A 20,874-nucleotide genomic window follows, 5' to 3' on the forward strand; every position below is an offset into this window, starting at 1 on the left:
AGCAAACGAAACTATACCTGTGAGCCGTACACTTTATGCTGCCATATAGAATTATGATTTAGAATGATTTTATATCTATAATTTATCGCTGTTGTTTGTTTATCATCACACTTACTGTCTATGCTGCTACGATTCCACGCATCAACAAGTAATTATGTAGATATTTTAAATGTACTGCTACTTTACAAAGACTATAAACTCATATGACAGGAATAATATTGAATTTGCATTTAGGGGTGTGTGTGTGTGTGTGTGCGTTACTCATTAAAGCTCATGCCTCCACTGATTCCTCTGTGTTAGACCCATTATAGCTTCACTTTAATTTACAAATAAGTTACTATATAATAATAAACTTTATTTGTCATAAGAAACATACATTTTCCAAACGTATCCAGATGTGGACCAGTGTGCACCAAGTCTATCATGGCATAAAAACAACTGATTTGTTTCATTGAGAGTGATCGACAACAGAATTAAACAGGTTGCTCTCTGGTCCATGCTTCACACTGCAGACTTTGTAAAATTGTACCTTTTGATTTATCCTGTTCAACAAATCAAATGAAATTGCAAATTCATATTATGGTCACAACTTTTCCTGATATCATAGTCTGGTTTGCCACAAAATGATTACAAACAATAGTTGTTGTTTTTTTTTATCTTAAACTTCATCTCCAACTTTATTCTCCTCAAGGGATTAAACAGATGAGCAAGAAGTTAATTGTGCATACAGTATGCATGAGGGTAGCATAAGAGGGTAGTTAATAACTGTATTATTGTTACCAGGAGCATCAGTATTAACATTAACAAGAATATTGAGAATGTGTTGTTTTTCATAAAAAGACATAATGATACAAGGAGTATACATAAAGAGAACCAGCCAGAAGGAGCGGCTGATTTTGAATTTTGATCGGGTGGGAGACATGGCGGTAGCGTCCCAGGTCATCTCTGCTGCACCACGCTGATGAAACTACAACAAAGTATTCATAATGGGATTTCAGATTGGTATCTTGCATGAGCTTTTGGATAACTGGGTTTAATCTCATACAAATTTAATTTTGCGAGTGAAATCAATTTGCTTCAGCTTTGACATTATATTGTATTGATGGGGCCTTGACACCATATCCTATCATAATCACCAATGATAGTTTCAAGTTTACAACTGTTTTGTTACGAAACAAAAAGCCCTGTCAGCATTTTTGCAGACTTTTCCAAGCGGTGTAAACAGAATCACTTGGTGGAAACGCTGCGGTTCTCTCAGCTTGAGCCGACCTGGGACAGAGCCAATGATTTGGTACTTTTCAATTTGTGTTTGTCTATTTTCCATAATATACTTCACACAGGATGTACTTCCCTTTTACAGATGAAAAAAATCCTCTCTATCTAGTTTATGTACAGCATACCGCAATACAATAATGCCTCAGATTGATAATAATGTGGATAACATTTGCAATACAGTTATAATAATGAAAGTAGTAATAATATGTATGAAAACTCGTAGGAAAAAGGGTTGAATAACAGTACCTGTCAGCCATTTTTAATCGCACAATCATGAATTCCTCTTCACCCATCTGCTCACTACTGAATTGAGCTCTTTACTGGTTGAAGGATAGAAAATGTCTTTCTTTATAAAGTAACAAAAGAAAAAGCTCTGTTAGGATTTTTTTCTCACTGTTTCTTTCACATTCATGCACTCACTTTGCTTTCTCTCTATTTGCTCACACGTTCCTCTGTTGGTAGAAAAATACTTACAGGATATATAAAAAAAAGTACAATGATGACAAACATAGGCGGTGAAGTACGAGCTTCATCAAGTGCTTTCTTTAGTACCCTTCCCACCCCCCCATACCCACTTTGTTCTCTGTCCCTTGTCCACCTATGCGGTGCATTCCTCCCCTCCTTTAGTGCATCCTTGAATTGTTCTGTCTCTTCTGTTCCAACACTTTGGGCTCTGCCACGGAACATTTCCTCCATTATTCCCTGTGCCCCCGGGCCGGAAATCACACCAAAGAGAGTCTGCCGGAGTTCAAATCCTTTCTGAGCGGAGGAAAGCTTAAACATGGACAGAATGATTTAAGGAGATGAACACTTTTGAGATCCGTCCCCAGGTGAGCCACGCCCATCATTCTGACACATTTGCTTCACATGACAGTCCCCTCAAAGGCAGCAGAAATGATTTGATGCCTTCTAGTCCTTCCTTTGTTCATACCAGGCACTGTTCTGCTGTTGCTTACCAAGCTCTAGTTTTCCCCTCATTGATTCCTTCTGTGCCCCTGTCTCCCATTTTGTCTTGGTTGTTTGAGCTCTGCTGATCTAAATGTGGCCTTCATCTTTCACTGATGCCTCCTGGCAGGGATGTGACGAGCAGAGGGAGACAGGACACAGGGAGCCTCGTTTATTAAGACTCTCTGAGCAGAACTGCTGGTCTCGGATCAAATAATCTCAGATGAGAAGTCCAGAAAAGAGTGTTTGTTTTCACCAAAAAGTAAAGTGGAAACATGAAGATGCAACCAGGCTCTTGATTCTGATGACTAATAAAAAGAATGTGCAAAATATTGATAGAAAGCCTGCAGATATTTTGCTAATCAATTTTGGATGTAACACTGATTTTTGCTTTTGAAGGGTCCAGGTTTTATTAGTTTGGAGCATATTGTTTTCTTAATGCAAGATGGCCTTTTGAGGCTTTGTGACCTTCCTTTGCCTCTCCTGCATTTCCTGCGGTCGACTGCCATGTGCACTTCAGCTATTTTCTTCTGATCTAACAGTTAAGACGTTTATATTTAACAAAGAGCCCCCAAGGGTGTTTAAAACGCACCCAAATTACTGTTAGCGAGGCCCACAAAAGTAGATAATTTCCTCATATCAAAAATACATTAGGGCTGTGCTTGCAGGTGGAAAGCTGGAGAAGGTTCAGTCCCTGGGCTTTAGCAACCAGCAGTTCTGCTCAGAGATGCTTGGAACATGTGGGCTCAGGAATCAAAGGGAAAACTGTAAAAATGTTTGGAATAAACAAGTAATTTAATTTTGTACTCAGCATGAAACTTCTAGCTTCTTAAAATGCGGAGAAATGCTGCCCACGGGTAGATAACGCTTCACTCTGAATGAAACTGTGATCTGAGTTGATTTCTCCAGAGCCTCGTTACCTTTTGGAGGCGGCAAAAATAGAAAGTAAGAGATTTCATTTGAATTTTTCAGAGCCAACTAAGCTTCATTCAAGAGACATAATCAGATTTGATATCAAGTATTTGTACAGATAAAAATATAATAATAATAATTTAATTTCCTGGTTCTGTAATAAAATTCTCTTATCCACCCATCAGCAGATCATTTCACTTGTTTTAAGAACACTTAAGGATGCTGAATACAATGACATCACTTGTTCATGTGAAACGTGTTGTGTTGCAGACGACCTGAAGGGTGGGAGGGTGCGGCCTACGAGTTCATGTGTTCCACCTGTATGGCTGATGTGGACACGGTGAGGCAGAGGTCTTTATGGGCCACTTGCAGGTCCCCAACACTAACTGGTTTGTACTGGATCTCACTGGCTGCCACTGTTTTGTACTGGTGTAGATCAAACGGGCATGGAACCACTCCTTCTGTAGGCTGCTGGTAACTGCTTGGAGGTCCAGAATTAGGGTTCTGGTTGCCGTTGTTTGGGTTGTTTTGGTTGCAGAGGGCACCCGCTCTGCCTCCGGGGCCACCTCCTCTCCCCCGGCCCCGCCCTCGCCCCCTGCCCACCGGCATGAGGCCCTGTGCCTGCTGAGCAGCGACTGTTGCTGCCAGCGTTAGCGGGTCGGGGTTGTGCTTCCTCATATGTTTCATTAGGTAGGTCTCCTGCAGGGGAGGGAAAAGAGGAGAGGATTCATCTCCTACATTCATAATGAAAATGGAGGATTCATTCATTTTCTCTCCCCAGCTAGTGACAGCAATCCTCAAAAATATCCTTATTTTAAACCCTCTCTGTATAATTTTCCTGGGATGAGGTCCAGTTTCAGGAAATCGCAAGCTACATGTAGTGAAGCTGCTGACTTAAATACTTGTTTAGTAGCTGGACAGTGACTAAGCTATTATCAAAGTAATGTAACTTTTCCAGTACCTTCCTACATCGTGGTGTGACCCGGCGAAAAGCTACTCCCTTGAACATATCCCAGCATGCATCACTGCTCCCATACAGTCACATTCACCACAAAATGTTAAGAAGTAGCTTCCCCAGCCATGCTGAGCTCTCACCGAGGTATAGGATCGGTTGCAGAGGCCACAGGAGAAGAGCTTGGCGTGTTTGACCGTGTGTGTGGAAAGGTGCACCTCAAGGCTGGCAGCATCCGTGTAACCGCGGTTACAGTTGTGGCACTTGTACGGCTTGTCTTTGTTGTGTTGCCGACGGTGAGACTGAATGAAGCGATACAGAGAGAAACAATACTGCTTACAAAAGAGAAAATGGTTTGGCAGAGACCGAACATAGAAAACACTATAATAACAATACCAATAAGGATGATAACTGAATTTAGAGCAGACATGACTGTAAATAAGAAGACTATGCATAAGGGAAAGTTAAAAGAGGCTCTATGACCCTCAGTAGTAGATGTTAGGATTCTGAGCGCTGCTATTTGATTTGAAATATTTCTTGAGACTGAGAGATTGCATAGGAAATGACAGCATTATAGACTGATAATGGTACAGTTAATATAGATTTCATGGCTCATATTTTACGGACTGGGCCCAAACACCAGCAGGTGGTCCATCAATGTGTTACAAAATGTCAACAGTAAACAAAAAAGGTTGATTTACCTGCAGGTTGGACAGTTGGGTGAAGGCCTTCTCACAGCCTGGGTGGTTACATTTGTACGGCCGGTCACCAGTGTGAATCCTACAGACAGAAGAGCTGACGTTACATCTTAAACATTTCAGCTACACTTGGAATGTTTTGATTTCCTGAAAGAACTTAATAAACAGAAACGCTGTGTGCTTTACTATTTCATTTACAATTAACCTCTTTCCATTTTTTTTGCCAAACTTGTGTTTTTCAGCAGACGATCACAGTTTAAACTACACATGCTTGGTGGTGATGATGACGGGCAAGTGCAATCACATTAGAGTAGGGACATAACAACGCTGATTGTCTGGTTGGGACAAATGTGGTCACAACTGCAAGTAGCTGGTGAACTTTGAATGATGTCGTTGTCAATAAGAGAGACATAACAAGAGGCTTAGGGGGCAGAGAGAGTCTGTCCGTTTCTGTAACAGCCATACATTTCTTAATTTCAGGGATCCATCACACTTCGTCACACACACACATACAAACCCACCCGACCCACAGTAGTACCGTGTGTGCTGCTGTAGGTGACTGAGCTGCCTGAATGTTTTCTGGCAGTAGGAGCAGGTGTAGGGCTTGGCCCCGGTGTGGATGCGGATGTGCTGGGACAGGTAGCTGGAGTTGGCAAACGACTTGGAGCAGTGGGGGCACTTGTGGGGCTTGGCCTCAGTGTGGTTTCTACCGTGGGATGCAGGGATCAGAGGGTGGAAGAGAGAGAGACAGAGAGAGAAACAGCGAGAGACTTTTAGGGCTACAGCATGATCAAACTTAATGATGATCGAAAGACCAAAATCATGCGTTTAAGTTAACAGGGTCTGCGATCAATGCCATTGATTGCAGATCGGTCAGGTTGACAGTGTGCTCTTTGTGCTGTGTCTGAGTTGTGAAAACACAGAACAAAAACATAACAGCAAGCACAGTCACTCTTTTCTCTTTCTCTCTCTCAGTCTCTCTCGCTCGCTCGCTCTCTCGCTCTCTCTCCACTTGGTGCGCCCCGATTTGATTTTTGGAGTGTGAGTCCTTGTTCTATAAACGTGTGTGTGTGTGTGTGTTTATGAATGTCTGGCCCTGCTGTAGTCCAATGTAAATCCAGGGTGAGTGGAGTGCATCAGCCCGTTTAACATCAATGGCCTGAAACCCACATTCAAATAATACAAATGAAAAACTGCAGAGGTCAGAGGTCAAATTCAAACATTTATGAGAGTTGTGATGTGTGACATGGGGAGGCTGAATTGATTTCATCTCCTACCTCAGCACACACAGTTGCTAAGTGCTAAATGAAGGTTAACTGGGGCCAACAACTGAATTGAACTGAAAAAAAGTTGGATTCTTTTTCTCCTCATAAAAATTGGACTCATTTGCTTTGGGATTATAAAATACTCTCACCCTCAAAACCACAATTAAATGTTTAGCTGTGTAGAAGTGTGATGCCTCCTAATGTGACGCTTTGAGCTGAACATCTGTCAAATCATTCCTGAAACTCCTCCCAGCACAGCCGCTCCGCTCCGTGTACCATCCGCTCATTGGATTTCCTACTCGGACACAAACACGGGAAAACTGGGACTGTTTCATTCAATTTTTGTCAATGGACTTTAGCGTTAGAGAACGTTTTGAAATAAGGACAGGTCACTTGTCCCACACTGTCAGTAGGGACATACAGTACGCCGGCCTGCACCTTGCATTGTTTATGTTGTGCGTCATCGGCCTGTTTCCTATTAAGGGCGATCGTGTCGTCCTCCTGTTGGGGAATTTCAATTGAACAAGACTTTAAGTTGGGTCACTTAACCACCTGCAAACATGCACAATTTTGCTCAACCGTTCTGTCCTTTTCTTTATTTCCAGGTTACGATAGCACGAGTGTAAATAGAACTTTATGATAAAAGACACAGAATTTCCAGCCATATTTCAACAAACGGCTTTCCATGTCAGATTACACTCTGATAGTTTTGTTTCAGAATTGGATATCCAATGAAAATAGGTACACAAACCCCCAGCCGAACCTTTCCGTCGTCATGTCAAGGCATACACACAGAGGCGGACGCACACGCATGCAAAGAGGAGTGAAGTCATGCATGAACACACACCAATACATGCACACTCAAGAAAAGCGAGATCACCGTCACGCCTTCTCGTAAATTCCGATGATCTACAAGCTTTTTCTGAGGAGTGTGAACATACAAACCCACACACGACTACAATACAGCAACCCGGGCCGCAGCAGTACCGTGTGTGCTGCTGTAGGTGACTGAGCTGCCTGAAGGTTTTCTGGCAGTAGGTGCAGGTGTAGGGCTTGGCCCCGCTGTGGATGCGGATGTGCTGGGACAGGTAGCTGGAGTTGGCGAAGGACTTGGAGCAGTGAGGGCACTTGTGGGGTTTGGCTTCAGTGTGGGACTTGGCATGGATCTGCATGTCTGACTTACTGAAGAACGTCACCGCACACATCCGACACCTTGGCGAGGGGAAAGAGAGGACAGAACTTTATCTCCGCATAGCAACATAGTGACTGACTGGCTGTAACATTCAAATCAGAAATGTTTCAATTCAGTTCATTTCTTCACCGGTTTATAAACATTGTGTTTTGTTGAGTTCCCGTTTCTACTTCTGCCCAGGGCGGTTATGTTTCGTTCCTGTCTGTCTGTTTGTTTGACCTTCAGCAGGATATCTCAACACGTGACTGGGCTGCTTGGACATGATCCAGGCAGCTTTGGCGCCGTTGGGCCTGATGGTGGCGCTGTAATCACCACCTTGACATTTTGGCTTATAACACTTCAATCACAAGTCATAGAACAACATATTTTTGGATTCCTTGGGTGCATTCTAGTATGACATTTGTACCTGGGTGAGTAAAGTCCGTGGCAGTGGAATCAAACATTAGTAACCAACACACACTGTGGTTCATTCAACACTACATTCTACAGGGGAATCGTTCACAGAAACATGTTGCCCCATCTTCACATCTGTTTAATACCTGTAGGATTTGGGGCCGTCTTTACTTGTGTGATCGTCCTCATCATTTGACAGGTCATATGGATCGACAGTATGGTGCTGTAACACAACCACAAGATATTATACACATTCATTTGTGTCAATTAGTGTGTCTTCACTCAAGGGAAGGTGAGCCTGGTGTACCTGTCCCCCAGCGGCCAGGTGAGCCAATATTAACGCATCACTTCCTGAAGGGAGGACTCCGCCCATTCCAGCCACTCTGCCCATTATCTGTTTGCTCTTCCTGCCTCGTTTCGCCGGCATTGGCATGACGACTGCGGGTGGGATAATCATGTCCTCCTTCTTGTCTGAAAAGAAATGAAATACAGCTGTCATTAGAGACCCTGGGTGAACCAACACGATGAACACAAAAAAGCAGGAAAATGTGTAAATTATCATTATTCATTAAATAATAATCAGGAGGTTTATAAACACTTAATTTTGCAATACATCAGATTTTTTAAATGTCATCTTCACAGTTTCAATGTGATTGAAATGAGCACAAATGGGAGTATTTGTTCCCATGGTAACAGACCTCGATTACAGACCATTTACATCAGTCATGTAAACGTTGTGTTCTGAATTTGCTGCCTGTCTGTGTGTTCCCTCAATAGGAGAACTTGCCTCATACTGTGATCGCACAAATCATCGTGTACACTCAGAGAACAGCAGAGTCGTTTGATTCCATCCAGGTTTACAACTAGATTGCATTTTGGCCTTAAATCGCAGTAATTGAGTATTGAGCGCATGTAAACCTACTGAGTGAGTGTTTATACTCTTTAGAGAAAAGTGCCGGAACACTTGTAATGGTTTGGAAATAACCTCTGGCTCCTACCTGTGTTAGAGGGGTGCACTGCAGACACTATCATGGTCGTGCAAGTGGGGTGTCCGGCTACAAATGACTGTGTGGATGAGGTGGGGACCAGGGTACCTTGAGGGGTGGTGATCACCAACCCTGCTAAAGAGAAGAAGAAGAGCAGAACTATTTACTGACTGCTGTCCTGACTTTAAGGCCAATATTCATAGTTAAACACAGAAATGGAGCGAGCAGCAAGAGGACGGACGCAGCAGCCCGCTCACCTGCAGTCATGATACCCGTGGAAGAAACAGGCACAACGGTGACATTTTGGGAGGTATGCGTCTGGTGGAGGTGTCCCCCGAGAGCGCTCAGAGAGGAAATGCTTCCGCCGCCGCCTCCGCCCATGGTACCTCCGCCTCCTTCCTGTTTGGTAACCAGGCGCAAGCCTGCCCCCGTGTCCATGGTGCCTGGGATGGCGAGCACGGCTGTGGGGTAGTGGGGAGAGGAGGCGGAGGAGTGAGGAAAGGAGGGAACGCCGGCCTTCTCCTGACCCAGCTGCTCCTTCGTCTTGTTCAGGAACATGGCGTTTTCGATCTAGATGGGGAAGGCAGGTGGCGAGAGGGGGAAAAGAAGGAAGCAGAGATAGAGTGAGGTGAGGGAGAAAAGGAGGAGAGGGAAGAAGGCGGTGAAGAAGATGCATGTGGGGTAGGGATGCATGTCGGAACAGGAAGAGGGGGAGGAGGAGGACAAAAAGGTGGGAAGATGAGGGGAAACAGTTTAGGTTAATGAGATGAAGCAGAGAGGAGTGAAAGGCAGCGGTCAATGATCAGTTAGAATAAAAGGAGGAGGAGGAAGATGAGGTGGTAATGGGAGAGTGGAAAGAAAGTTGGTACGATGATGTGAAAAGGAACAAAGAGAAAAGAGGGGGAAAAGGGACAGGAGGGACAACGTGATGGAGTGAGTCAACCTCCGCTCCTGAAACAAGTCATAAACACTTATCACTTATGTGGGCTTTAGTCAACTTCACCCACTCAGCGAGCGTTATGCAGTGGCGTTATTTAAAACATGTAGTGGGTCAAGTCAGTGTCAAGTGTGATGTAATGCTTAAGGATTTTCGGTCAAGGGTCAAAGTGATAATCGCTTTTGGGTATTTTTTTCACACAGCACATACTACTATACCATGTGTATTCAAGACAATTCCAACAATAAGGTTGTCTACCTGTCCTTGTACAGTGGGGACGGGAGACCAAAAGTATGATGAGTTGAAATGGGAATCGTCCATTATTTCTGTAATTACAAAGCAACACACTTAGAAAACACCCGTCCTCCTCCTCCTCCTCTTCCCCCTCATTCTCCCTTCTCCTCGTGTCCAGGGTCAGCACTGCACCTCAAACACCAGACTACAAGCTGCTGGTAGGTTTTGTGGTTGGAAAACTTGTCTATTTTGGGGTATTTTGTAATTTTGGGAGGGACACTGCTCCAAAAATGTAATGTAACAATCTGATCAGGCAAAATTCATAATTGAGAGAATTCTAAAATGCCTTTCCTTGACCTTGATGGCAAAAAAGCTGTTGGGTACCAGGAGGGATGGATATCAAGGAAATTTACACAACAGGAATGGAAGGGTTGGAAAAATACTACCAATAGTCCGTCTAAGGGCTTTTGTGTGTTTTGTGTCGCAGCTCATGCACTTTCTCACTACTCTTTCACAGCCTTGCACAAACTCAAGAGTGATGGATTCATCTGCAACTTGTTACTCTATCTCATCTTGCATGTGTGCTAATTTTCAAAATGATACTGCCAGAAAGTATTGCCTATTATTGTCTGGAAATGTTACACAGATGTGTCAAGTACATGCAGAAGCTAAGAGCCCATCTAAGAGTAAAGAGGGAAGACAACAGTCCCTGTTTAAAAGTCTAATGTTGCACTTTTCAGCATCAAAACTCTGACCTTCTCTTTCCTGATATCTCCCACTGACTTGTAAATGAGAAACAGTATTTTCTGGAGGAGGTGTCTTAGTGCCATGTTGGCATGAAGTTGGAGTTAGTTGCCATAAAGATATATTACTGCAGCCATATGACAACAATAAGAGATGTGTTGGTTTGCCTCGCTGTATGCATGTGATGACTATCAATGCCATGCAGAGCCATATTACCTACAAACCCACAACATGCATGTAAACACAAGTTAGTATTACCAGAGCGAACTGACATTTGACACATCTTACAAATACACAGGTGAGGGGAGTTTAGGCCCATGAAAAATAAACTGTTAAATCATTCAATCAGAATTATCAATGACTTTATGATTTATGCATAGATTTTTGAAAGGTTCCCACAGGCCAAAGTGAAATCTTCAAACTGTTTATTTTCGTGATCAACTTTAATTTACAACAATAAAACACAGAAAAGGAGGAAATCTCTACGTTTTCGGAAGCAGGAGGCAGACAATTGATCGATTATTAAACCTCTGTAGTTAAATCAAAGGCAAACCAGCTGTTAATACATATGGGGTTTTTTCATGAGCCTCCTCTCCCTCTGCAAATGCACCATCTATTAATAAATGATGGGACGGGATAGTTAATTAACTTCCCTTTGACTGCTATGTAACTGAGTGTCATGTAGAAGTGGGTGGTTGTTATTGCATTATAAAGTCAATGTTTCAATGCACTGAGAGCCATTTTTGACGAGGGACACAAGCTGGCTTCTAAACTGTTGCACTGCTAGCCGCTCGCTAATGTTAGCAGTGATTGGTGAAATCTTGCAAATTTGCACATTTCCTAATAGTTGTGTGATTGTTTGGACACCGGAGCGCCGCTGTGGCCTGTGACGGCGCCGCGCCTAACCAGCGACTACAGCTTGTCAAGACCCCGCCGATGTAAACAAACAGGTCGCGTTAGCTGGTTAGCGCAACAAGAGCAGCGCAGCTCGCTCACTTGCCTCCATTAATTTCCCCCTTTTGTTCGCTGGCTCGCTTTAGCTACATGGCGGCCTGTGTGTTCGTGTGGCAAACTAGCTCGCTGCTGAGTCAACACAAACATCTCGCTCCCTGCGCCTCCATTCCTCTTTCCCTGCTCATCTCGCTGAGAAAATAAAAAAGAGAAAAAAAAAGTCTCGAATAAAAAAAAACCAAGAGAGAAAAAAACCGTCGACGCCGCTGCCTCGGCAGGAGACGCAGCTTCATGCAGACTTCCGGCGGTCGGGACGGCGGTGCTCTCAGACACACTGAAAATAACAGTTAATTAACAACCGAATAATAACTCTTGTGTGAATTACCGGTGGAATCGATTCCCCGTCAACCCCCCGGTGCTTCCTCGGGTCGGGACAGTTGGGAAACTTTGTCCAAATCCGCCCCTCAAACCCTCAGATATGCCTTTTTTTCTTCGTTTTTTCCTTTTTTCCCTCCAGCTCGCTTGACCACTGTCAAGCTATTTACATAAAAGGTTTTCGTTTCCGTTCATAACATTCAAAATAAAATATTCCAGCTCAAGAACGGTTAAATAAACATAACAATTTAACCATGAAGACAAAAAGATAAAGCGAAAAACCTAGTACTTGTCTAGCATGAATATAATAACATTCATGCGAGTGCAATCTTTAGTTTATTATCTAGCTCTTTGAGAGCAGAAGAGAAACTCAATTTGTAATTTTACTGTTATCATTAGTTTTACTATTTAATTGTCATGCACATGTCTTGTACTCTGTACAAAAACCTATTTAACTTGAAACGTTTTCAAGATAAATTATCAAGTGACTCAAATCTCTCAAGACTTCCCCTGGCTTCCGGAATTACCTGAGCTATCTTTAGCTAGCTTGACAGTATTTCCGGCGTCGATGCGCCGTTTCTCGGGCTGGGAACAGCGCCACACCATGCAGCGATTCTGCCCTAGCGGTCACAGTCAAAATCGTACCCTGATGTGATCACCAAATACATGGTCATTACCAGGAGCCTTGAAAGAGTAGAAAATGAAGATAACGAATAAAAAGTTGCTTACCGCATAGTAGCCACTACTACTTTATTTTTTAAGGCCTGGCATGACATACTAGGCATTCGGTTGCAGATAATATCTTGTTATTAAAAATCATTGTCTGTTCTGCGATTTATCATTTCCAACTCACCCCTGGTGAACTCATTGGAGAGTATATTCCCTTTTGTCTAGTAGTTTCCTTTATGGCTGAAAGTATGCTCCATAAAATTTACTTTCATTGTAGACTAAAAGCAATAAAACTGCAAATGGCCTTTTGACTCCAAACTCTTAGTTGAGGACACAGCTGGGACATTAAAACAAAACTCCAAATGGATTTGACTGTTTTTACTTCCAAAATTTGTATTGCACTGACGCCAGCCCAGTGCATTTGAGTACATCACATGAATAAACAGTGGGTGTGTCACAAAATGAACATTGTACAACTAAACAACTTAAACGAAGGCACTGTGTCTGTGTGCCACCAGAAATAAGCTTTTTCTAAAATCACTCAGACACCACTTGGCAGCGAAATTCATTGAAATAGGCAAACATCATACAGCTCAACTTGATACCTGAAAAACATCCATCATATTACACCATGATCATTTACCCTCAGGCTCTCATTTACTATAGTGGCATTAACAGGAATCAATTAGCACAAACATCCACAACAAGTAGGGCACAGGCACATCTATGCCAGTGTAACATATGTAGCATCCGTAGTGACGCCACAGTTATTATCTTTCATAGACATGAGGATGTAGCCATCGTTGCCCCAGTAGGTGGACCATGAGTTCTTGACCAGCCAGTATGGCTCCTCATTTAGTGTGCCATAGCCCACTGCGAGCACCGCATGGTCCAAGTCATCAACTTTACTACCTGGAAAACCAAACAAACACGCTGAGAAACAGGGAGAGAAACATATTGGAATCAACAAAAGGACAGATTCAAGGTGCACTTACCACAAGCTGGTTCATAGTAAACGCCATGGCTGTAAAAAACAAATGATCGATGGGAAGCGTCAATACTGATGGCCACTGGTCCGTTCTTAAACAGCGCCAGCTTCAGAGCCTCGGCATCACCCGACGTGACGTTAGTGTAACTCTGGATATGTGCGGTGAGCTGGGACGCGTTCAAGTGGCACAGTCCGTTCTGTTCACAAAGGGAAATGTTATTTTAAAACTGGAGAGTTCAAGGAGAATAGCCCATTCATTGATTTACCAATACGATTCCTAAAGTGTGCATCTTTAAGTACAGCAGCACCGCCTGTGACAACCAACTGGCAAAATCAAATCTGCTGTATTCGAGCAACATCAAGCCTGTATCAACCAATGTCTTACATTCCTTTCTATCCTTCATAAAAGCATGATAATGGCTTTAATACAATGCTACCAAATTATGACAGAATGCTTTGTGTTACTTCAGTGCACATGTATTACACCTCATCTCACCATTCCCATGTAGGCTCCATAGGTTTCTGTGGTGGCGATGCCTCCGTGTTTCATGATCCACTCGTAGGCTCTCCACTCCTCCCCTCCATCACAGCCGTTATTGCCAAAACCCCATGAACAGTCCACCAGCATCTGCTGAGACAGGACCTGCAGGGAGCCCATCTGGAAGACCAGAGCAAAACCTGATTACCCACAGGAACTAGGATACTAGTTTCAAAGTCACCATCTAAGCCTAAAATAAGCATAGGTGATAAAACATTAAGACACATTTAAGGCGCAAAACTGAAATATTTCTGTTGCCGGGGACTCACAGAATATTTTTGTTTCAAACTTGCAAATAAACATTTTTAAGTCTATTCCAGCCTTTAATCAGATGTCACTGTTAGTTGAAAACTCTGCTGTAAACTGCATTGCATCCTGTTCACCTTCAGGAACAGAGCGCCCTCCACTGCTCCAGTTGTGGCAAAGCTCCAGCAGGAGCCACAGATGGCCTGATCCTTCACCGGAGTCACAGCTCCTACAAAAGTTAAATCCGGTTATCGGTCAGGGCAACACACACGTAAGAGCTAGAATGGCCCAGACATAAGATTTTTTATACGTACCATTAAGCCTCCAGTCAAGGGAGTCGGGTACTTTCACCCCGCTGTAAGCTACCGTGGGGAATGGGAGTCCTCTGTTCGGGGTTTTGCCTCGTCGTCGTCCTCTCATCATGGCCAGCTCGGACATGGTGCGATCTGACAGCGTGTTCAGAGCCAGAGAGAAAGGCAAACCTGCTCTGTTCTTTGAATGGACATACCTAACGGACAAGGAAAGGTGACGGTCACATAAAACACTGGCACACCATGATGATCCAGGCATGGCTGTGTCATTGATGATGTAATCTCTACTCCTGTCACATGTCTAGTAGCCAGTGTCCCTCTCACCTCAGATTATGGATGAATGCATGCTCCCTCTTCTCGTGCTCCAAATCACTGCCGTACAGACGCTGGAACTTCTCTTTAAAATGGCCGAACATGCGCTGGCTGTGACCTGATGCTGAGGTGTGGATAAGTTCTTTCATCGGATTGGCCAATAAGTGATGCTCCACTCCAGGACCCGGGAATCCTCCACAGGTCATCCCTACAGGAAAAGTGGATGAAGATACAATATCTGAACATGCGGTGATAACCTGTAAACAACTGTGGAAGTGTGGGTACTCAGGTTTATGAAGACATTTAGATCAAAACAGTAGTGCTTTACTGAATCATCAGGTGGCTGATAACTGGTAAATAGATATTCTGAGCAACATAAGCCAATGCAAAGGCTGCCAGCAACAACGCCATGGTGTGCACCTCTCCCACTCTCAGTAGGCCAAACAAGAGGTACAGCTTTTCTTACAGACACATATTTCAGCTTCTGCTTTTAGAAACACATGAGATAAAACAGAGAACTGATCTCAGCTCATTGAGCATATATTTCTACCAATTCCTCTTTATTTTGTAATGTGTTAAAGCGGAACAGAACACAAACCTTCAGGCAGTGAGAAGACTTTGGGGTCTACGTTGGAGTGGAACTCCCTGTAGTCCACCAGGTATTTGTCGTAGTGGGACCCCAGTAATGTGTTGTATCCCATCATCTCATAATGCAGGGGTGTGGCGGGCTCTTCTTTGCCGACTGCACCCTTCTCTGAGCGGGTCACCCACAGGGTGTACGTGTTCTTCTTGTTCCCCACGGTGGTCACATTCTGCCATACTTCACACAGGGAGCCTCCATAGTACTCCATCCTCAGGAACTATGGTGACATTTTGGCAAAACATACACACAAAGGTCATCGTTAAATAAACCAACATGACCATAGTGGACACAACTTCTAGTGTTAGTCATTTTGTCAGCATTAGTTTCTCAGCGATGCATCACGAATGTTGTGGTAGGCGCGCGCACACACACCTGGAAACCCTGCACATCTGGCAAAGACGCCTGTGGTGTGACTGCTTCACCCTTTGTGCCGTTGACCTGGAAGCATTTCATCACATTCAGCGTGACCTCAGTGGTTTCTGGAGTGATTTTATAAGAGGAGCCCCACTGCTTATCTGCCCCAAGCTGGTATGTTGACACTTGACCTATTGATCAAAGTAGCAGAAAAACAACAAATAAGGTTACGCACTTTTGGGTCCTGAGATGTCACCCTCATTGTCCAACTAGGTGTCCTCACATTGACTGTATTTAGCTAATCATTCTTTTTATTGTGTGTCCAAGATTGAATGAAATCGTAATCACATGATTGAGAATTGTTACTCATGTGACTTTGTGCTTTGGAAAGTACAATGTCACATGATATGACAAACAATCTCAGAAAAGTGCTTATTCAGACATTTTCACTTCTTTGTTTATAGACGCTGAGCGATGTCGTTGCGGTCTAGTCGCTTCGGACTGAAACAACAGCCTCTCAGTTCCAAATCAGGCTCAGGTTGAAGAGGAGCAGCTACAGTTCAAGGGGTTTCTTACCATGGTAGTAGTCAATTCGGCTCGACTTCGCTGAAAGGTCTAACCAGGCCTCAAATGGCTCCTGAATCTCAGCGTAGGGCAGCGAGATCACTCCTGTAGTGGAAATATAAAACAAAACGAAGGACAGTGAAGTTTGAGGGGAAAAAGGGTCTGAAACCTCATCCTGTGGTGGTGTACTGCTGACCTTTGACATGATAGGTCTTCCCAAAATCTGGAAGTGAAGGGATTGCTTTTCCTTCTGTGGCTGAAGACAAACAGGGGGAGAGGTTATGAGAGAGTTTCAACATTCTTAGACACACACATGTAATGCCAGTCCGGGAATATTGATCACAGTTTAACATTTGCGCCGTCAAACACGTTACGAAATCTGCTATCTTTGCATGATGTATTCATCTTGAGAGCAGCACTCACAAACACCTAATGCAGTAAACAGTTGTTCTTCTCTCATAAACAAAACAATGGCTGGATGTTGACTGAGTGAAATTACATTTGAACTGCAACATTACCAACGCTAGCAAAGAGCTAATTGCAAATACGACCGAACTCGAGTGTTTCTTACCTAAGACAGTCCACAAAAGTGCAGGTAAAATGAGCAGATGCCACATTATTGTAACTGTCTGCTGCGGAATACAAAATAGAAGCTAAAACCTCCTAAACTACATAAAAATAGAACAAAACACCATGACTGTGCAACCGTGAGTTCCTCGTACACACCAGTTAAATAGCAACACAAGGTTACTGACGTCCGCTCTCGACCAATTACAATGCGGCATGAACAAGCTCCTCCAATGAGAATTAAGAGGCGGAGTTTATTTGCACAGACTTTATAATTTGTGTCACATGATAAATATAAAAAACATGATCTTGTCTCTATTTTGTAATCGTGGGTGAAAGGCTGTCTGAGGTTAAAAAGAGGACAAAAGTGAGTAAATATTGTTGATTAATCCAACATTGTACAGTTCGCCGGACAGGGAGCATAGAGTAAACAATGTGATGTCGGAGTGTAAACCCGAGTTGAACAGTGTTTTTAGTTGCAGCGTGCCATATCTTGTCATGTATGTATCTATTGATCATAGATAGAACCTAAGGGTAGGTGGTACTAATAGGTATCTAATCGGTAACTACCAGGTATTAGTCCGCCCATGAAGCAACATCTCCTCCAGCGTTTCCGGGTTAAATCGCATATTGGTTTACATCTACCTACTGTATATATGAAGTAGAGGCTATAAACTGTGTCTTATTATAAAACATTTCTTAGATCTTTTCATTTCAAGTTTGACTGCTTATACTGCAGCAGATTATCATTCCCCTGCTTGCTGTAAGCACAGTACTGCTCGAGCACCAGCTGGGTGTGAAGCCTGGATTGTTTGTTAGAATCACTGAGCTTATTCATGCTTTTAGCTGGCAGAATAATGAAGTTAAATGACAAAATGGTATCATGAAATAATGATCATGATACCATTTTTCCAACAGATAGCATCATTTCAATTTAAGTACTTCATGTGCATAATTATACCTGGGAAACACTCCAGGCTCCAGATATCAAATATATTAACAATATAAACTTTAAACCTTTGTGTCTATCTAGTATCATATCACAGTATCCCTTACTGAAACGAGTTCTACTACACCCTCAGCTTCATATTGGAACTTCACTCAGTAAGTCACACCCCTTGAAACAGAGAGTTCTGATGGTTATTATCTTAATTAAAATGTATCTCTCTTCACCTACGGATACAGGTCAATTCAAGCAGAGTTGGAGACTTATGATTAGTATGTTTCCCTATCTGACACAACTAATGTCCAGGTAAATGTGTGTGTTTGTTGCTTTGTTTAAGGTCTTTGTAGTTGTGGTGCAGCAGTTTGGACACAGGTATTCTTTCTGTTCTGATAGGATGTTCATGCTGCCTGATGATGACTTTGACCCCAGCAAGTCACAGGGCCCACTGAAGATCTATGACCCCAAAAGCCTGCTGAAGTTCAGTAAGCTTGTGCGTCCATTGGGGTGAGTAGAGGGATACTGGGTTAGTCACGACAAAGTCAAAAAGTCTATGTAACAAATGTTCACAACTTCCCACAGTCTATTTTTCTTCTTCTTTGAGTATTACAGGTTGAAAGCAATGACTACAAAGGCGATGCTGGAGCAGCATGGCAGCAGAGTAACAAACCTGCAGGGGTATAGGCTGAGTTTGGAGGACTTTGCTCAGTTCCTCAACCTTCCAGTCACAGATAAACTCACTCAAGTCCACAACTTCTTTCACCAGGTAAACAGAGCAATCACTGCAGGAGTAAATCCAAGTGGTCTAACTTCCCTCACATAATGTAAATGGGCCTTTTTTTTTACAGAATGATGATCGACAGATAGACATCAGGCAGTACGTCATTGCTCTATCTACCATTTGTCAACCATCAACACCTATGGAGACTCTCAAATTGGCCTTCAAAGTGAGCATGTTTGCATTTGAATCTGGGTGGAATTCAGCGTCACATCAATATGTTAACAATTTACTGTATGTCACTGTGTAGATGTACGAGGACAAGAGCGCGGATGTCCAAGAGGAGGACCTAGCCACCATCTTGGAAATAATGTTGGGAGTGAAAGAGGTGGAACTTTCGGGACTGTTTCTCTGTCTTGATGGCCCAGACAGAGAGAAGATCACATACGGTAAGTGCCAGTGCTATCAAAGGTAAAACAAAAGCTTTATTCCTCCCATTCGTATGGGAAATGTAACTGAGACTAAACTGAAAATGAATAACAAACCCAGCCTAATAAAAGCTACTCATTTTCAGATGAATTTCATAAATTTTTAGAGAAGGAGCCAGGATTCACTCAACACTGCCTTGATTTCCGCAACCATCCCCGCAAATTCTGCTTTGGAAGGATTAGAACAAGCAGCAGCGAATCAGAAGAGAATGATGAATGAAATATGACTTTTGCTCCGCTTTGCCTTCTCCTTCTTTGTCTGTATTTAGAAGTATCAGGGGAGGGGAGGGGGGTCACAACACATAAAAAGTAAATATTTTGATGTGAAGGAGAACAAAATAAATGTGAGGAAATATTATATGAAATGACATAGACTTTATGACATTAACTCATCTGCTCAGGTCTTAAAAATCCCAAAGAGTAAATGCTATGTGAAGTTGAGCTGCGGAGTAATTCTACAGGTAGCCAGAGGAGGGCGACAGAGAGCTACTTTATCCGTGCAGCCGCTTCCCTAGTGTGTCATTGTTTTCCACCAGTAGTTTCTCTCCTTTGTTAGTCTTCTTTGTACAGACAGTAAATATTTGTATTTGACATTTATTCATTTTGTATCTCACCATGGATTTGTTGTTGCATGTTCCTGCAATTAAAATATCAAGTTTAAAAGTGGCTTAAAAGCTCTATGGTTATTTCAGAAATAATGCCGTATTACAGGCCGCTGCCTTTAAAACTGCAGTAACATTCTATAAAAGCAGTGCTGAAGTAATCTCATTTTATTGAATAATAGTTCATAAACTAGTAAAAGGTATAATTCAAGTCAGATTGCAGTCCCAGAATTACAGGTTTTGGGTGTTATAGATGTTATGGTGAAATGTACAAGGTTTGTGCTTTGTCATTTAGATGGTGATGCATAGCCAAAAGAAAGCAGAAAGTTTATTGTGAGTAGTCTTAGACTGGCGCTGGGTGTCAGTATCTCACAGACACATAGTGACAAAGCAGCAGGAACTGTGCAGGAATTCTCTGTCTGATGGGAGTCTTGGGACACTAACACAAGTCATGAGATAACATGGCAACAGCTGAACAGCCACAGTCACTGTGTGTGTGTGTGTGTGTGTGTGTGTGTGTGTGTGTGTGTGTGTGTGTGTGTGTGAAACCTGTACCCAATACAGTGTACAAGAACAGCTGAAATAGAAAGAAAACACAGTAGACAGGAAACATGCACATTCAGGGATGATCATGAATAAGTCTCATGCTTGAGGATCACATGAAAAATGTTGATTCAGCAGGACTTGATAGACCTGCAGGTACTATAGATCTATAGCCAAATCAAATATTAGGTGTTATTATAATGCTCTGCACCCGTGCTGTGACTGTGACGCCTTGGTAAACTTGCAAAGGTCATTCCTGCAACTTGAATTCAGGGGCGGGCTTACACATGCCCACAACAATCTGCATTTACTGTACATCCACATTTTTGAATGTGTGCAAGGTTTAGCTTTACCACTGTATAAGACAGTTGTACTTTAAAATCCACAATGTACGTTTAGCTTTTATTTTGCAGAGCACAACTTCTATCTTTGCACAGTTGAAGAAAGAGCACAATACGGATCCATGACTGAAACCAAAAACTGAAAAGACTTCAGGCAGCAGAATGCTTGAGATGGACACAACGTTTAA

The 20,874-nt window shown here is 42.9% G+C and overlaps 3 protein-coding genes across 13 annotated transcripts; 1 reads left to right on the top strand and 2 right to left on the bottom strand.

Moving 5' to 3' along the window:
• Positions 1 to 334: 334 nt before the first annotated feature.
• Positions 335 to 12,011, bottom strand: znf384a (zinc finger protein 384 a). 4 transcript variants are annotated; one of them, XM_076149874.1, is made up of 11 exons: positions 11,870 to 12,011; positions 9,814 to 9,881; positions 8,876 to 9,188; positions 8,631 to 8,750; positions 7,940 to 8,103; positions 7,779 to 7,855; positions 7,035 to 7,259; positions 5,321 to 5,488; positions 4,786 to 4,864; positions 4,228 to 4,386; positions 335 to 3,831 (listed from the first exon to the last, which is right to left on the bottom strand). In XM_076149874.1, exons 2-11 carry the CDS (start codon positions 9,874 to 9,876, stop codon positions 3,430 to 3,432), a joined length of 1,770 nt encoding a protein of 589 aa, XP_076005989.1. In that variant the 5' UTR covers positions 9,877 to 9,881; positions 11,870 to 12,011; the 3' UTR covers positions 335 to 3,429. The 4 variants fall into 4 exon arrangements, with proteins under 4 accessions (XP_076005989.1, XP_076005988.1, XP_076005990.1 ...); XM_076149873.1 differs by having other exon boundaries at positions 8,631 to 8,753; XM_076149875.1 differs by lacking the exon at positions 9,814 to 9,881 and having other exon boundaries at positions 8,631 to 8,753.
• A 906-nt stretch (positions 12,012 to 12,917) lies between these two features.
• Positions 12,918 to 17,225, bottom strand: LOC143000572 (digestive cysteine proteinase 1). The gene is made up of 11 exons (XM_076149941.1): positions 17,056 to 17,225; positions 16,681 to 16,740; positions 16,497 to 16,589; positions 15,939 to 16,111; positions 15,522 to 15,783; positions 14,936 to 15,131; positions 14,615 to 14,808; positions 14,438 to 14,529; positions 14,013 to 14,174; positions 13,524 to 13,713; positions 12,918 to 13,440 (listed from the first exon to the last, which is right to left on the bottom strand). The coding sequence occupies exons 1-11, from the start codon at positions 17,099 to 17,101 to the stop codon at positions 13,253 to 13,255; spliced, it is 1,656 nt and encodes a 551-aa protein (XP_076006056.1). The 5' UTR covers positions 17,102 to 17,225; the 3' UTR covers positions 12,918 to 13,252.
• Positions 17,226 to 17,298: 73 nt separating this feature from the next.
• On the top strand, positions 17,299 to 19,866 carry LOC143000598 (lysophosphatidylcholine acyltransferase 1-like). Of its 8 annotated transcripts, none has more exons than XR_012963637.1 (8): positions 17,306 to 17,418; positions 18,085 to 18,155; positions 18,237 to 18,303; positions 18,391 to 18,501; positions 18,599 to 18,760; positions 18,843 to 18,941; positions 19,023 to 19,161; positions 19,287 to 19,866. XR_012963637.1 is itself a non-coding variant. In XM_076149977.1 (8 exons), exons 3-8 carry the CDS (start codon positions 18,263 to 18,265, stop codon positions 19,418 to 19,420), a joined length of 708 nt encoding a protein of 235 aa, XP_076006092.1. In that variant the 5' UTR covers positions 17,306 to 17,418; positions 18,085 to 18,155; positions 18,237 to 18,262; the 3' UTR covers positions 19,421 to 19,866. The 8 variants fall into 8 exon arrangements, 7 of the variants coding, with proteins under 7 accessions (XP_076006096.1, XP_076006098.1, XP_076006092.1 ...); XM_076149977.1 differs by having other exon boundaries at positions 18,577 to 18,760; XM_076149979.1 differs by having other exon boundaries at positions 18,607 to 18,760.
• The last annotated feature ends 1,008 nt before the right edge of the window (positions 19,867 to 20,874 follow it).

This window comes from Genypterus blacodes, unplaced genomic scaffold, assembly GCF_046128005.1.
Source record: "Genypterus blacodes isolate CSIRO-AG114 ecotype Tasmania unplaced genomic scaffold, CSIRO-AGI_Gbla_v1 ptg000048l_1, whole genome shotgun sequence".
Taxonomy (NCBI): Eukaryota; Metazoa; Chordata; class Actinopteri; order Ophidiiformes; family Ophidiidae; genus Genypterus; species Genypterus blacodes.

Bases quoted from the DNA above. Each gene is read 5' to 3' on its own strand.
- LOC143000598 (XM_076149977.1), top strand. From the start codon at position 18,263: ATGATTAGTATGTTTCCCTATCTGACACAACTAATGTCCAG. The intron at 18,502-18,576 runs GTGAGTAGAGGG...AACTTCCCACAG, and splicing joins AAGCTTGTGCGTCCATTGGG to TCTATTTTTCTTCTTCTTTG. The intron at 19,162-19,286 runs GTAAGTGCCAGT...ACTCATTTTCAG, and splicing joins CAGAGAGAAGATCACATACG to ATGAATTTCATAAATTTTTA.
- LOC143000572 (XM_076149941.1), bottom strand. From the start codon at position 17,101: ATGTGGCATCTGCTCATTTTACCTGCACTTTTGTGGACTGTCTTAG. The intron at 16,112-16,496 runs GTAAGAAACCCC...TTTGATCAATAG, and splicing joins CCGAATTGACTACTACCATG to GTCAAGTGTCAACATACCAG. The intron at 13,441-13,523 runs GTAAGTGCACCT...TTGGTTTTCCAG, and splicing joins TTACTATGAACCAGCTTGTG to GTAGTAAAGTTGATGACTTG.
- znf384a (XM_076149873.1), bottom strand. From the start codon at position 9,876: ATGGACGATTCCCATTTCAACTCATCATACTTTTGGTCTCCCGTCCCC. The intron at 8,754-8,875 runs GTGAGCGGGCTG...TCTTCTCTTTAG, and splicing joins CACGGGTATCATGACTGCAG to CAGGGTTGGTGATCACCACC. The intron at 3,832-4,227 runs GTGAGAGCTCAG...CCTCCCCTGCAG, and splicing joins GCAACCGATCCTATACCTCG to GAGACCTACCTAATGAAACA.